At 41.6% G+C, this 16,629-nt stretch overlaps 1 protein-coding gene across 5 annotated transcripts in view; it reads right to left on the bottom strand.

The window, feature by feature from the left end:
* Window positions 1-16,629, bottom strand: part of LOC115093900 (alpha-aspartyl dipeptidase-like) — a 75,395-nt gene that overhangs the window by 43,037 nt on the left and 15,729 nt on the right. For 3 of the 5 annotated variants that reach the window (XM_029606302.1, XM_029606303.1, XM_029606306.1), the window contains one exon: window positions 13,880-13,954. The exons of the other annotated variants lie outside the window; for them this stretch is intronic. In XM_029606302.1, the coding sequence (XP_029462162.1) occupies window positions 13,880-13,954 (75 nt within the window). The remainder of the gene's footprint in view (window positions 1-13,879; window positions 13,955-16,629) is intronic. 5 annotated transcript variants of the gene reach the window in all.

Below are 16,629 nucleotides of genomic sequence, written 5' to 3' on the forward strand. Positions count from 1 at the left end.
CAGAGTTAAACCCTGGCCAAACATTTTACCTCTAATTACTACACATCTACCTTTGGCCTTCAATTCTCTATCAGCTTGATATGGGAATCTCTTTGATAACAGAATCCCAACTCCTCTCATCATCTTACTCACAGAAGAAAGTAATGATCTATCTACCCTTTTGGACTTTAGGCTGAATTCTTTTGTAATCATGTAATGTGTTTCCTGTAGGAAGGGAACCTCAGCCTTACACCTCACAATTTCCCAAAACAGTTTTACCCTCTTAGCTGGAGAGTTTAATCTCTTATAATTGAGAGAAAGAAATTTAAATTTTTGATTATTACTCACAGGGGTGGATTGGCCTATTGGGGGATTAGCAACCTCCAGTGGGCTGGCCATACTGGTCATGTGGTCTTCATCTCAGCCGCAGAACAAGGGCTTTAGTGTGGCCACAACAGAATCCAACCTGTTGCAGTCCAAAGGAGATTTCGGCATGGCCGCAATGGAGCCCAATCCGTTGCAGCCAGAAGAAAGACCTATGGCCCAGGGTCGGCAGAAAGACGTGTGTGTGTGTGTGAGAATGTATATGAGAAAGAGCTTTCATGTGTGCATGAGAGCGCCTGCGTGTGTGTATGAGAGAGAAAGAGAACCTGCATGTGTGCATGAGAGCGCCTGTGTGTATATCTGAGAGAGAGAACCTGCATGTGTGCATGAGGGAGTGAGAGCCTGCATATGTGTATGAGAGCGCCTGCATGTATGTATGAGAGAGAGAGAGAGCACCTGCATGTGTGTATGAAAGAGAAAGCCTACATATGTACATGAGAGTATCTGCATATGTGTATGAGGGAGTGAGAGCCTGCATGTGTGTATGAGAGAGAGAGCGCACCTGCATTGTGTGTATGAAAGAGAGAGCCTGCATATGTGCATGAGAGTACCTAGATGTGTCTGAGAGAGAAAGCACTTCCATGTGTGTAAGAAGGAGTGAGAGCATGCATGTTTATGAGAGAGAGAGAGACTGCAGGTGTGTATGAAAAAGACAGAGCCTGTATATGTGCATGAGTGTGCCTGTCTGTATATAAGAGAGCACCTGCATGTGTATGAGAGTTGCATGTGGATGAGAGAGAAAGAGTGTGTCTGCATGTGTGCATGAGAGCCTTCAGATGTGTATGAGAGAGAGAGCTTGCATGATTGTATGAGACAGAGAGCCTGCTTGTGTGAGCCTGGCACATATGTATGAGAAACAGAGAGAGCTTGAATGTGTGTGTGAGAGCCTGCATGTGTATGAGAGATAGAGAGGATAAAGATTGTGTGGCCCCCCTTCATCCAAATCCACAACAATCTCTGGGAAATGAAAAGATGCCAGGTAAGCAAGACATTTTTTAATTATTTAATTTTTTTACTATTTTAAATTATGGAGTGTTATTTTGTGTGTCTACTGTTTTAAAATATTTTAGTTGTGGTTTGGGAAATATTAGAACAAATTTACATGACTTTTTAAATCATTAGAAGGTCCAATACTGAAAGATGGCCATTTAAGTAACTTGGCCAGATATAAAACTTCTCCGGCTAATTTACATGGTACATTCAGCGGCACAGCTATGTTGCTGAATGTGCGCATATATATTTGTACTTAGCTGTATACATTATAACCATCTAATGTGGCTGGTTAACTTATGCAGCCAGGAGCGAATATTGCTCCTTAGCTGCATGAGTTATGCAGCTAAGTCGCTCCACCCACAACTTATGCGGCAAATATTTTAGCCATATAAAAGGGAATTGTGTGGTTAAGCAGCATCTGCTAAACATAAGTGTATATTCAGCAGCCGTTACTTAACCAAAAAACTAAACTAAACTAGCGCTGAATGCACTTTGAATATCGGGCCCCCTATATTTTTTGGCTATTTTGACATTTATTCTTTTCATGGTTTTAATATTATGAATAATGTCTTATACCTCTTGATTTTATTGCTTGATGTTTTGTGAGGAGTGAATATGATTGTTTTTCTATTGTTGCACTGGACTTGTTGTGGTTACCAGAGCATGTTTGTAAGCGAGCGAGAACTAGTGAGCCAATCAGCATATGTTTGAGCAAGAGGACTATTTAAGCCTGTGGGCCTATAAAAGAAAGCAATTGAGCCAGTGAGCATAAATGTGAGCAAGAACGAGTCAGTGAACATGTAAAGTTCCCAGGTACAGAGAGGAGGGAATTCATTTTAGCTTTAATTTTAACTATTAGATGTTGTTTGCTGTGTCTGCTAGTTTGAAATATTTTATTATTTGGGAAACTTTAAAAAAAATGTTATGTTTGTCATCATTGGATGTTCTTTTCATCATCTGTTTTGAAATATTTATTCTTTTTATGAGTTTGGTTTTACTATTAGGATTGATGTTTTATATTTATTGATGTTATTTTTTTGATGTTTAGTGAGGAATGATATTTGCTTTTCCATTCCATACAGTCTGGCTTCTTGCGGTTTCAAGTTCAGTTTTATCTGCATATTTCTATTTATACTTTATCATTTCTTCATTTTGTATTTGGTGAGGGTCTGTGTGTGTTCCACATGTATGACAGAGGCAAAGTATTCTGCTAGCATGTAGCAATGCTTCCATCAAGGAATGACTAGAGATGTACACTTTTTTTGTGTGAGCAACAATTTTTTAAACCAACAATTTTTGAGCGCCAACATTAGTGTTCCATTTCTGTATATATCACAAAGAAAAATTTATATGAGCGCTCATGTAAAGCCTGTGAGCAATGCTCAGCTTAGAGGGAACTATGGCATGTAGTTTCTGTTCAGGGATCTATAACAGCTTGGCTCATTCCGTTTTCCTAATAGCAGTTATATTGGTGTTTTAGGGTCTGATGTAATATTTTCAGTGTTGCCTTTTCATAGGTAGGATTATTACTGTTTGAGTGCTGGCAGTTAGTGCTGTTTTTGTATGAGAGGTTTACTATATTGCAATTCAGTTTACTCAAAGCTTTCTGAAGGCCAAGCCCACACCCGATACCCATTACAATAAGCTGTAATACTATATGGCTGCAGGTGGATTTTTTGCAGTTTTCTGGTTGGTGCCATAGTAGTGCATGTAAATAATATACACATTGTACATGATTTTTTTTTACCTTAGAAGACTGTACTTCGAATGCTGTTATACATGTAAAATCTGTTATAAATTGCCCTGGCTGCACAAGCGAAAGCAGGATTCCCTTCTGGAGCCTGGTTAGTGGCTCTCCCTTGTCTCAGCCAGGGCTTAATTTTTTTCTTTTTATAAGCCCAGGGAAAAGTATAGATCACTTCTAGTCCCCTATCCCCTGAAGTAGGTAGGCAGAGTCTAGCCTGGGGAACCGTAAAAGCAGCAGACTGTGTAGCACGCAGTCAATGGGAATGCACTGGAGTGGTGGAAGGGTGCAGAGAAGTGGAGGCAAACTACAGGCACAGGAAGGAAGAGAGTGAACCGGATGAAGTACCTGTGCAGTGTTGGGGAGGCTTTCGTCTGAGGTGACTGGACTGAGCTGGAAGAGGAGCAGTTAGCTGTGGAACCAGCAAGTCTCAGAGTGGGATTGGAAAGGGAGGAGGCTGCTGCAGAATGAGGAAGGGTTGGCAGCAAGCAAGAACTTTAATCTATGATGCGATAGTGATGGGGTGGGGGCCCGTACTGTATGAGCACATAAGCAGCAACACAACAGTAGCATGTTAGAGAGAGTCTGTGTCTGTGTCACACACAGAGCGACACATACCCATACATACACTTTGTGTCAGAGGGAGAGTGCATGTGTGGGTGTCTTTCTCTCTGACACACACACACACACACACACATACTCTCCGTGTGTGTGTGTATCTGTGAGACAGTATCTGAGAAAGAGAGTGTGTGTCAGTGTATATAAAGTTTCTGCAATCTATAAATCTGTTTGTGTGACTGAGCTCGGACACTGGCTGGCAGTGTAGTTGTCTCATTACTTTCACTAGTTCAAGAGTTGCTTGGTTGGCCAGACCAGGATATTCGTATGTGTATGTTAACCGATTTGAATGGATGGAACAGGGTCTACAGCTTTGTTTACTCACTGCAGGTCTAGAGTATGCTCTCTCTCTTAGTTATTTAGGAAAAATGTGAAATGTATTTTGGAGATATTTAGGCTTAATTCTGCCAGGTTCCAGGGTCGACTTGGCATGCTTTAGCGAGCGGTTGACATACATGCTGCGGAGAAAGTACACGAGGGAGTCAGATACTCCATGGGCCGGTTTTGAAAAAATCTCCCGGGCTGATATTTTCCTGCAATCTGCCCCTGGTTACTCATAACAGCACTTGAAAATTATTATCAGGTAAAAAAACCTCACTTTCCTTACAGACCTATCTACATTCCATTTTAAGGGCACTGTGATATAACTTTGCTGCTTATAATACAAACAAATGAGCTGTTTGCAAAAGTACCATTTTTGATAAACTCATCCCCTCCCCTAATCTCTATAATGCTTTTTTTTAAAATGTTACTATTGTTGTCTCTGCCATATCCTCTGGGAGTCCATTCCATGCATCCACCACCCTAACTGTGAAGAAATATTTTCAGATGTTGCTTCTAAGTCTACTTCCCTGGAGCCTCATACCATGACATTTTAGCATACAATTGTTAACATTGTGTGCTAAAATGGAAATGGGAGGTACCAGATCAAAAGATCATGATGGACTCAAAACATCAGGAAATAATTTTTTGTGGATGCGTGGAACGCCCTCCCAGAACAGATGGCAGAGGTGTTGCTAGTTATGTAAAAGAGTCGGGGCATAGGCCCTGCCAAGATTTTGATAATTAAACAACTGATCACAATCAATAGCTTTTCCCCCTTCCCCTTCCCCCTCCACCAAGAATAATCCTATCAAAACACGTAGTTGACATTTCCTTCTTAAATAGTAACCATTAAATGATCTTTGTCTTACATTCCCATGCAGCTGTCATGAGGGAGTCATCTTACAAGACCTGTGATGGAGAAACCACTCTGATAGTTTGGTCCCAGTGGGGATCCCACAGCTTCCTCCGCACCTGCCTCTGACCAAGCTCTGGCCATTCAAAGGTAAAATACTCCCACTGATAAAGCAAGAGATACTGCTGCAAATGTTTTATATCATTGTCGCAAGGTACTGGTGTGCATGTCAGTGGTGTCTCTAGCCAGAAGGGTCTTCTATTCAACAAATGAATCCCTGGTTAGTTTCAACCAATCAGTAAAACTGCCATTAGAATTATTTGATAGCATCATTCAATCAATTCTGGGAGTGAAAAGTTTGGCCTATATAGATGGGATAGGTCCCACATATTAACCCTGCACCTCAAGTTTTACAAGAATACCCTGAGTCCAAACAGCTTTCCCAACAATGAGTGCAGAGCAGAACTAAGACATTTACCCTTACTCCTCACCATACCAAAATATTCTGGTGTCATCTCAGTAACTGCAGCGCAAACTCCCTCTGCTGCCAAGAACATTGTGGAGTAATATAAAACCTTACAAAGAATGCACACAGACATTATACAGCAAACTACCCATGCCATAACACACTAATTGCTAAGCTCAAACAGTAACAACCCCACCCATGAAAGCGATAGCACTGCAAATATTACAACAGGCCTATGAAAGGGTGTATGGACTTGAACCCCAAAATACCTTAAAAGGACCGGGACCAACTAACTAGCATTGTGCATCGTAAATACCAAGAGTGGGAATCCAGGCCATAGGGTGTTTTCCAGGGGAAAGGAGTAAAAGCCTAGGCTCAGAAAGAAGCATGGGACTATCCCAGAGCTCATCTGAATGCCTAACTTGATGTAGCACTGCTGAGGTAAGCAGGCTTTTGCTGTCTGTTTATGTAATGAATAAAGTGCTTTTTGTTGAAAGTCTGAGTCCAGCAGTATTTTCAGATGGGATTTAAATAAGGCAAGAGAAGGTGCAAGACATACCAGCTCAGGAAGTCTATTCCAAGCATATGGTGCAACCAGGTGGAAAGCACAGTCAGGACGTCACGGTAAAGAAGGGCATAGAAAGGAGTGACTTGCCTGATCAGTGGACAGAGATAAGAGAGGAGAAGTAACATAGAAATGATGGCAGAAAAGAACCAAACAGTCCATCCAGTCTGCCCAGCAAGCTTATGGTAGCATGAGCTGTGAAATACAGGTCTCCCCCATAATGGTAGCATCTGCCATGCCCTACAAGTCACCCTCATACTTAGTTTCCCAAACCGTCAAATTCAGAGCCCTTGTTGGTTGCTGTCTGAGTCCAATTCCCCCATTACCTCTTGCCGTTGAAGCAGAGAGCAATGTTGGAGTTGTATCACATGTATAAGGTTAAGGGTAGTAACAGCCGCATCAGCAAGTTCCCCCCATGCTTATTTGTTTTCCCAGAATGTAAAATTCAATGTCCTTCTTGGTTGCTGTCTGAAACAAATTCCCCTTTTCTCCCTGCTGTTGAAGAAGAGAGCAATAATGGAATTGCATCAACTATATGAAGGCTTATTGGTTAAGGGTAGTAACCATCACACTAGCAAGTTACCCTCATGCACTCTTTTCCTCATTTCCATCCTCTAGCCTTTAGGAATCCCACAGTGTTTATCCCATGCCCATTTGAAATCTTTCACTGTTTTTGTCTTCACCACTTCCTCCAGGAGGGCATTCCAGGCATCCACCATCCTCTCCGTGAAGAAATAGTTCCTGACGTTGGTTCTGAGCGTCCACCCTGGAGTTTCATTTCATGACCCCTAGTTCTACTGGTTTCTTTCCAACAAAGAAAGCTTGTCGATTGTGCGTCATTAAAACCTTTCAGGTATCCGAAGGTCTGTATCATATCTCCCCTGCACCTCCTCTCCTCTAGGGTACACATATTTAGTTCCTTTAACCTCTTCTCATAAGTCATTTGATGGAGACCCCCCACCATTTTGGTCGCCCTTCTCTAGTCCGTCTCCATCCTGTCTCTGTCCCTTTTGAGATACCATCTCCAGAACTGAACACAATACTCCAGGTGAGGCCTCACCAAGGACCTGTAAGGTAAACACAAAGGAATAGATGCCTTGATCTTTTTCAATACTTTTATTGAAGCAGAGACGTGTTCCTAAAAATGCCCGACTCAGGCCGAGTTTCGCAGCTCAACAGCTGCTGCCTCAGGGGCTTGCGAACCAGCGTTCAGGATGCCATCTCTGCTCGTATCTTTCTCTTTTATGAACACGTCTCTGCTTCAATAAAAGTATTGAAAAAGATCAAGGCATCTATTCCTTTGTGTTTACCCGACAGCTACTATAGATCGCCTACCTCTTTATTTTCTTGGACTTCACCAAGGACCTGTACAAGGGGATTATCACCTCCTTTTTCTTACTGATTATTCCTTTCTCAATGCAGCCCAGCATTCTTCTGGCTTTAGCTATTGCCTTGTCACACTGCTTCACGATCTTTAGATCACCAGATACTATTACCCCAAGGTCCCTCTCTTGCTCAGTGTACAAAAGCCCTTCACCCCCAATCACATATAACTCCTTTGGATTACCACACCCCAAATGCATGCCTCCGCACTTCTAGGCATTGAATCCCAGCTGCCACATCTTCGACCACTGTTCAAGCTTCCTTAAATCATGTCTCATTCTTTCTACTCCTTCTGGCATGTCCACTCTGTTGCAGATCTTGGTATCATCAGCAAAAAGACAAACTTTACCTTCTATCCCTTCCGCAATGTTGCTCACAAAGATATTGAGCAGTACTGGTCCCAACACCAATCCTTGTGGCACTCCACTTAACACTGTTCTCTCTTCAGAATAGGTTCAGAGTAGCTGCAGAGTGAAGGCTCTTCTAGGTGAGTAAGAGGCGCTTGAACTGCATGCGAGAATGGATAGGGAGCCAATGTAGTTATAACATTTTACATGGCTGCTGGTCAGCCCCATGATCAGCCACACTTACCCCAAAACACCATTAACACTGCAGGATGATGTCAGGCTTCTCTTGCAGTGAGGACTCCACCATCACACTACCAGCCAGTTGAGCGTGCACCTGCAGTAGATTTCAAGATCCCACGGTGGGAAAGAGACTCACAATGCTTCTTGATGATATCAGCATGGTGAGGTATTTAAACCCCAGCTGTTCTCCTAGCAAATGCCTAAGCAACAGGTCTTCCTGTTCTTGCAGTGTGTGCTGCTGCTGTCTCTGTGCTTTGCCTTGTCTTGCCTCCTTGTCACCTTGCTTCATCCTGCCTTGATGTTGTCTTGCCTCTCTGTTTCCTTGCCTGCCCTTGTCGTTGACTTGCCCTGTGTTTCAGTCCTTTGTGCTGGCCCTTGTCTTGTAGGTCTCTGCCTGACTTCTGGTTTTGATCCCAGCCGGTGACTCTGACTTCGCTTATGGTTTGCCGCCTGCCCTGACCTTTGCATGGACCTCAACACTGCCTGATCTCCACCTTCCCCTGCTTTGGCCTGGAACTAGACACCACTTGCTCACTGCCCAGCCTGATCTCAGCCTGCTACTTGACTTTGTCTGACTGTTCCTTACAGGACCCTAAGCCCTGCCGGCCCCTGGAACCCAAGGGCTCAACCTGTGGGGAACAAGGCTGGTATAGGTGAAACCTTAGCCCTAGTCCTTGTAATAGTCAGTCAACCTGCTGTCAGCATGGGCCTAATGGGTTCGCCTGCAAGGTTGCATCAACCACGCCACGGCCCAAGGGCTCAGGATGTGATAGTAATGACTTGAAGTGGGGTTATATGGGTATTGTGACTTTGGTGAAAGATAAGTCACATAGTTGCATTTTGGATGGATTATAATGGAGAGAGATGGATCACTAGGAGACCTATGAGGAGCAGGTAGCAATAGTCTAAGCAGGAGAGAAGAGAGTGTGGGTAAGGGTTCTGGTAGTGAGTTCAGAAAGGAAGGAATGGATTTTGGTGATGTTATAGAGAAAGAGATCACATATAAGGATGTGTGAAACAATGTAACATCTATTTAAGAAGAATGACCATCATCATATACACAATTAAAGGCACATCATACAAGGCTACAAAGATGCCCATTCTAGTGCATGAATTTTAATCTTCAGTCATTCCAAAACCAGAGGGGTAGATATTAAAAGGAGTGTGTGCGGCATACATGTGTGCGCACTACCCGGCGCGCACACATGTACGCCCGATTTTATAACATGCGCGCGCGCATGTTATTTATTTATTTATTTTTAACTTTTCTATACCGATATTCCTGTAAGGTATACATATCGCACCGGTTTACATCAAAACTGAATGGTTGCCATGGGGCGAATACAATGAAACATGTGATATTATAAAACATGCAGAAACACTGAACAATTGGTAGGAATACCAAGAACATGTGGTATACTGAACATGAAGAAACAATGACACATATCATAGAAATAAATTAAGCATAATATAAACATGGGGCTATATATGAAAGAAACTTCCAGCTAATTTAAGGGGAACGCTATAATAACGGGAAAACTGGAATAGCTAGAGGAAAGAGGGTAGAGCCAACTTAGCTAGCAGGCGATTACAATGTAAGAGATCAAACAACAAGTGCAATAGGATTCACAGAGGGATTAGAAAGAAAGAAAAGATCCGTGACTAGGTCAGGAATTAATGTGGTCTCTGGATTCTCTGACTCTAGGTCAGGAATTAATGTTATAAAATCAGAGGTCGGTGCGCGCAAGGGGGTGCACAATTGTGCACCTTGTGCGCGCCGAGCCGCACTGCCTTCCTCCACTCCCTACCCCCCCACCCCACCTTCCCTTACCTCTCCCGCCCTTTCCCCCCCTACCTTTTCCTTTCTTTTATCACAAAACTTACTTCAGCCCTGGGGCTGAAGTAAGTTGCGTGCGCCAGCCGACTGCTGGCGCACGATCACCGACACAGTGGCAAATGGCTGCTCTGCCAGGAGCTTCTGACCCCGCCCCTGCCCTACCCCTGGACAGCCCCGCCCTGGACTGCCTCTTTAGTAAAGCCCCTGGACTTGCACGCATCCCGAGTCTTTATGCGCAGCACCGGGCCTTTTGAAAATCCGCCCCAGAGTGTACATGTTCAACTCTACCAAGTGTATAATCCAAAATTCCCCTTTTTTAAAAATATATTATATATGCAAATAAATATGAGTTCTCATATGCAGTCTATAATAAATGAGAAAACACTTATCTTAAGGGTAGTCCTCATAAAGACAATAGGGATGCTGTATTGTATCAATTCCACAGGGTTGTAAATTAAATGCCCGACCTTGGAATGTTTCAGAAGATATTTCTTCCTTCTTCAGGGGAGTGAATATAAAATAGCCAAAGTCGTTACCAGCAGAGCCCAAATGTTGTCATGAAAGGAACAACACGATTCAGGAAAGCTGCCGTTTAACTTATCAAAAGATGAAAGATGCCATGCAGTTAAAACGCTTCTTTTGATTTCCGAGGACGCTGAAAACACGGCACTTCAAGAGCAGTGGAGAATGCCGATGACTGAATGGCAGATGAGATAAAGAATGTAGGGAATGGGGAAGGTGGACTTGGTATCAATAGTGGTTTGCAGCAAGGAATAAGAGTGGGGAGGATTAGCATCAGGAAGAGAAAATGTAGTGAAGACATAGGAACTAAAGAGAGGCCTGCAGCTGGCCAGCTGCTCAAGGATTGCGGGGTGGGAGCAACTCAGGCCTAAGGTGGCTTGGAATGGCTTCTGGAGTCACCCACCAAGGCAGCTGGAAGAAGTATGCAGATGAACTGCAACCGCCCCAGTATCTGGCCAGCTGCAGAGGAAGGACGCGGTGGGGCAGCTTAGGCCTGAGGTGGGTTGGGATAACTGCACGCAGTGACCCACTGGAGAATTAGAAACAGAAATGTATTTCTTCCCGTTTTGAGCAAAACACAAATATATCAAAGATGCATATTTTAAACATTCCAGTCCCTAAACTGAAAATAAAATGCTTTTTTTCTACCTTCGTTGTCTGGGCATTTTCATTTTCTAATCTTGTTGGTTCCAGTCTCACTTCCTTTTTCCTCTGTCTGTCTTCTAACTCTTTTTCAGTGTCTCATGTCCCTCTGTCTTCTCTCTCCTCCTGTCTTTTTCAATTCCTCCATTACAACATCATCTGCTCATTGCAATAATACAGTACAAAACGAGGAAACCAACTAGAACTGGATGTAGGGAGATATCTTACAAATGATCATGCTCTGCAGCATGGACAGGGATAACTGACTGTATGGGAAGGTTAGTCTTTGTCTACCATCATCTGCTATGTTACTATGTAAGAAACTGAAAAAAGCACTTCATTGTTTTTTAAATAAATTTCATTAAAAAATAATTCTTCAGCTTTTTAAAATAATTGTATCAATTTTCAAATATCTTGATAATATAAAATATTAAATAAAGGAAAATGATAGAAGAAATGCTATCTAAACACCTCTTTCATGGTCTAAAGTTTAAGTCTCCAAACTAAAAAAAAATAAAACTAAAAAAAATAAAGTTAAAAATAAAAGGTGGCTGCAAAATCACAATTATCAAAATCAAAGAATTATTTTCTTTAAATCGCAACTTGTGCAAGTCTTCCATCTAATCTTCACTGAAAGATAACGAAGTTAATTGTTTGAAGGAAATGTTTCCTTTGGGATTTGTAGCCTTGCCATGGAATACTTTGAGGGTAATTTTCAAAAGAGTGCATAACTCAGCCCATACACACAAGTAGGTGCACCGCCTGTGTTTGATAAACTCAGCAGCGGAAGCCATGCAGTTTATTAAAAACTATGATTCGCTGCCCCAAAGCATGCATGTATGTATGTTTCAGAGAGCAGCATAGTATATACATCTATTCAATAAAAGTACTCACATATACTTTACAAGCAGGGACCTTTGTTCTCAGCCTGTGAGGGAGTCAGCCTGTGAGGGAGTCAGTTGGACCGTTAGATGATCGAGGGGTTAAAGGGGCACTTAGAGAAGATAAGGCCATCGCGGAAAGATTAAATGATTTCTTTGCTTCGGTGTTTACTGAAGAGGATGTTGGGGAGGTACCCATAATGGAGAAGGTTTTCATGGGTAATGATTCAGATGGACTGAATCAAATCACGGTGAACCTAGAAGATGTGGTAGGCCTGATTGACAAACTGAAGAGTAGTAAATCACCTGGACCGGATGGTATACACCCCAGAGTTCTGAAGGAACTAAAAAATGAAATTTCAGACCTATTAGTAAAAATTTGTAACTTATCATTAAAATCATCCATTGTACCTGAAGACTGGAGGATAGCAAATGTAACCCCAATATTTAAAAAGGGCTCCAGGGGCGATCCGGGAAACTACAGACCGGTTAGCCTGACTTCAGTGCCAGGAAAAATAGTGGAAAGTGTTCTAAACATCAAAATCACAGAACATATAGAAAGACATGGTTTAATGGAACAAAGTCAGCATGGCTTTTACCCAGGGCAAGTCTTGCCTCACAAATCTGCTTCATTTTTTTGAAGGAGTTAATAAACATGTGGATAAAGGTGAACCGGTAGATATAGTATACTTGGATTTTCAGAAGGCGTTTGACAAAGTTCCTCATGAGAGGCTTCTAGGAAAAGTAAAAAGTCATGGGATAGGTGGCGATGTCCTTTCGTGGATTGCAAACTGGCTAAAAGACAGGAAACAGAGAGTAGGATTAAATGGGCAATTTTCTCAGTGGAAGGGAGTGGACAGTGGAGTGCCTCAGGGATCTGTATTGGGACCCTTACTGTTCAATATATTTATAAATGATCTGGAAAGAAATACGACGAGTGAGATAATCAAATTTGCAGATGACACAAAATTGTTCAGTGTAGTTAAATCACAAGCAGATTGTGATAAATTGCAGGAAGACCTTGTGAGACTGGAAAATTGGGCATCCAAATGGCAGATGAAATTTAATGTGGATAAGTGCAAGGTGATGCATATAGGGAAAAATAACCCATGCTATAATTACACGATGTTGGGTTCCATATTAGGTGCTACAACCCAAGAAAGAGATCTAGGTGTCATAGTGGATAACACATTGAAATCGTCGGTTCAGTGTGCTGTGGCAGTCAAAAAAGCAAACAGAATGTTGGGAATTATTAGAAAAGGAATGATGAATAAAACGGAAAATGTCATAATGCCTCTGTATCGCTCCATGGTGAGACCGCTCCTTGAATACTGTGTACAATTCTGGTCGCCGCATCTCAAAAAAGATATAATTGCGATGGAGAAGGTACAGAGAAGGGCTACCAAAATGATAAGGGGAATGGAACAACTCCCCTATGAGGAAAGACTAAAGAGGTTAGGACTTTTCAGCTTGGAGAAGAGACGACTGAGGGGGGATATGATAGAGGTGTTTAAAATCATGAGAGGTCTAGAACGGGTAGATGTGAATCGGTTATTTACTCTTTCGGATAGTAGAAAGACTAGGGGACACTCCATGAAGTTAGCATGGGGCACATTTAAAACTAATCGGAGAAAGTTCTTTTTTACTCAACGCACAATTAAACTCTGGAATTTGTTGCCAGAGAATGTGGTTCGTGCAGTTAGTATAGCTGTGTTTAAAAAAGGATTGGATAAGTTCTTGGAGGAGAAGTCCATTACCTGCTATTAAGTTCACTTAGAGAATAGCCACTGCCATTAGCAATGGTTACATGGAATAGACTTAGTTTTTGGGTACTTGCCAGGTTCTTATGGTCTGGATTGGCCACTGTTGGAAACAGGATGCTGGGCTTGATGGACCCTTGGTCTGACCCAGTATGGCATTTTCTTATGTTCTTATGTTCTTAAGTTTTTATTTTATGGGGATTTTTCTCAGTGTTTACTGAGACAAGTAAAAATGACAAGTCAGATTTTCCAATTTTTGTTCTTGTTATAATAAACACTGATAAATTCCTGGGAAAAATAAAATAGAAACTGAAAAATGAAGGTCCCTATTCCCGAGTTACCTATAAATATTGCCTCAGATCTTCTTACAGCTTCCACCGGATCAGGGGCCTTATGGATACTGTCCAACCCATAACCTACAAAGGTAATAAGGAGAAAATAAGACACGGATAAAGAAAGCATGAGCTCAGAACACTGCAGGCCATAGGTAGCCAGGGGGGGAACCAGCAGGCTGCAATGCCCCAGAAATCAACCAGCTTGATATGGGTAACTTGGTGATGACAGTCAAGTACTATCCAGCAAGGCCATGGGGACATAGGTGGCTGGACATTAGAGCAACTGCTTCACAAGTTTTGGTAGTTCTTTAGAATTATCACTAATCTTGGTGGGAAAATCTGGGTTTTGAATTAAGCATAGGAACTTATGCCCATCTACCTAGGTTGGTTCAGAGAAAGTCAATAAAAACAGACTTGGATAAGGAGTAATATCTACAAACTGTCAAGCTCCTACAGCTGCAGACCTCCTTGGCAGTGTGGGCAGACTGGATGAGCCAATTAGTCTTTATCTGTTATCATCTATGATTTTTTGCAAGTGAAGTCCAGTGTAGTAACACAAATCCAAAAATAGCATTCACCATGTACTTTTTGGTTTTTATAATTCCAACAATTGCCAAATTTATCTTATAAAGGAGGAAAAGACCTCAGAACTGAACATGCATTTGTTTTGACAAACGTAAGTGCATTTTTCAGTAGCTTCAATCACCAGTCAAAAACATCCACATCCTCATTTATTATACAAAAAATATTTTATTTATGAATAAAAATCATTTATCTTGATGCAATCAAATTTTTAAAATGAGGTTAACCAAATTAGCCTTGCCACTGATGTTGGCTAGCGTTTCGCTCTTAAAGCTGCTTCAGGGCAGAACCTACAAAACACTGATTCATTACTATATAAAATATAGAATTATTCTGAAAGAATTTTTAATTGTTATATACATACTGAAACTTTGACAAATTCAGCAAGTTCTAACCTCAGAGCAGCCTGCTCGCTGTAAAAGTTTCCCAAAAAATGCTAATGCATGTGTACAGATTGAATACGATTGAACCACATGAATTAAATAGCAAGACTGAATGGGCATCTTTTTATTTATTTATTTTTTTAAAGTGACTGTCTTTCTCTTTGGCTGTTAAGGGATGACTTTTTGAACTTTGATTATCTGCAGATTAAATGCATCTTTTTAAAATTATTTTTTGTAATGTTCGGCAGGAGTTCAGATTAGCGCTGAACATGTAAATCAGTGGAATGAATAGATTTCTCAACCAGCATATGTTTATCACTGTTGTGTACTTTATCAAGCAAATTGGATTATTAGATAAACTGCAACTTCAACTGATAAAATACAGACCAGGCAATGTGTGTGCATGTTTAAACTCAGCCATTCAATCCACATTGCACGTGTTAGCATTTTTTGGGAAACGTTTACAGCGAGCAGGCTGCTCTGAGGTTAGAACACACTGAATTTACCAAAGTTTCAGTATATATATAACAATTAAAAAAATTTTCTGAATAATTCTATATTGTATATAGTAATGAACCTGTGTTTTGTAGGTTCTGCCCTGAAGCAGCTTTAATAGCAAAATGCTGATCAATGTTCTTGGCATGGCTAATTTGGTGAACCTCATCTTTAAAATTTGATTGCATCAAGATAAATGATTTTTATTCAAAAATAAAAAACATTTTTTGTCATAATAAATAAAGTACATAGAGGATGTGGAGGTTTTTGATCGGTGACTGAAGTTACCAAAACATGCATTTATGTTTCTCAAAGCAAATGCATGCTTGGTTCTGAGGTCTTTTCCTCCATTATAAAAAGGTACATTTGGCAATTGTTGGCATTATTAAAAAAAACAAAACTAAACTAAAAAGTACGTGGTGAAGACTATTTTTTTATTTGTATCATCTACCTTGGTACCATAGGCATCAGAATGGGGTGGGCCACAGGGGCTTAAAGCCCCATCAAACCCTGGCCTTTCCTACACAATCACTGCGAGAGATCAAAGAGCAGGTTGGGCAGAGCAGCAAGAGGAAGAGGAGAGCAATCAACTGCATCCTCCAACTCTGCAGCTCAGAGCCCAACTGCTGCTGTGAACCGCACGGAGCTTTGTGCAATCTGATGACTCAAAGCAGCAGTCAGGTCAGCTGGCGGCAGAAGACGCAACTTAAGGCACCACTGCTCTCCTCCTGATCAGCGTGGTAGGGGGAGGAGAAAGGAAGAGAGCGTGAGGGGGTGGGGGGGGGGCATGGGGAGAGAGAGGGAGAGAATGGGGAGGAGGCAGATCTTGTTAGCTTTGCCCCCCACCTCATACAAGGCATTCTGCTTCCCCTGCATGTTACCATATCAGTAAAGGCAATATTACTCCACTTGTCATCTCATCACCTAGATCATTCCCTCATGTCTGGTTCATGGTTCTGCTTATTCTATCTTTATCATTCCAGAGTTATTAAAACAATTTATTTATTTATTTAATATATATTTCTATACCGGACTTCACGAATGGAATTCACATTTGGTAATAAAACTTGAAAAATTTACCACTCAGATGCACTAGCTAAGAGCATGACATGTTCTTCTTTTCTCTAAGCATTTACCAATTGATTTTGGACCGAACATTGGGGATGGTAAGGTACAAGACATCAATGTAAGAGCAAAGTAATAACAAAGCACTAACAAGGTTTCTTAGGTTTGATTTCTTGCTCATGCTCTGCGGCTGCTGCTACGGAAACACTTGCAGCTCCTTAAGGAAGGATC

The sequence above is a fragment of the Rhinatrema bivittatum genome, chromosome 6 (genome assembly GCF_901001135.1).
Source record: "Rhinatrema bivittatum chromosome 6, aRhiBiv1.1, whole genome shotgun sequence".
Taxonomy (NCBI): Eukaryota; Metazoa; Chordata; class Amphibia; order Gymnophiona; family Rhinatrematidae; genus Rhinatrema; species Rhinatrema bivittatum.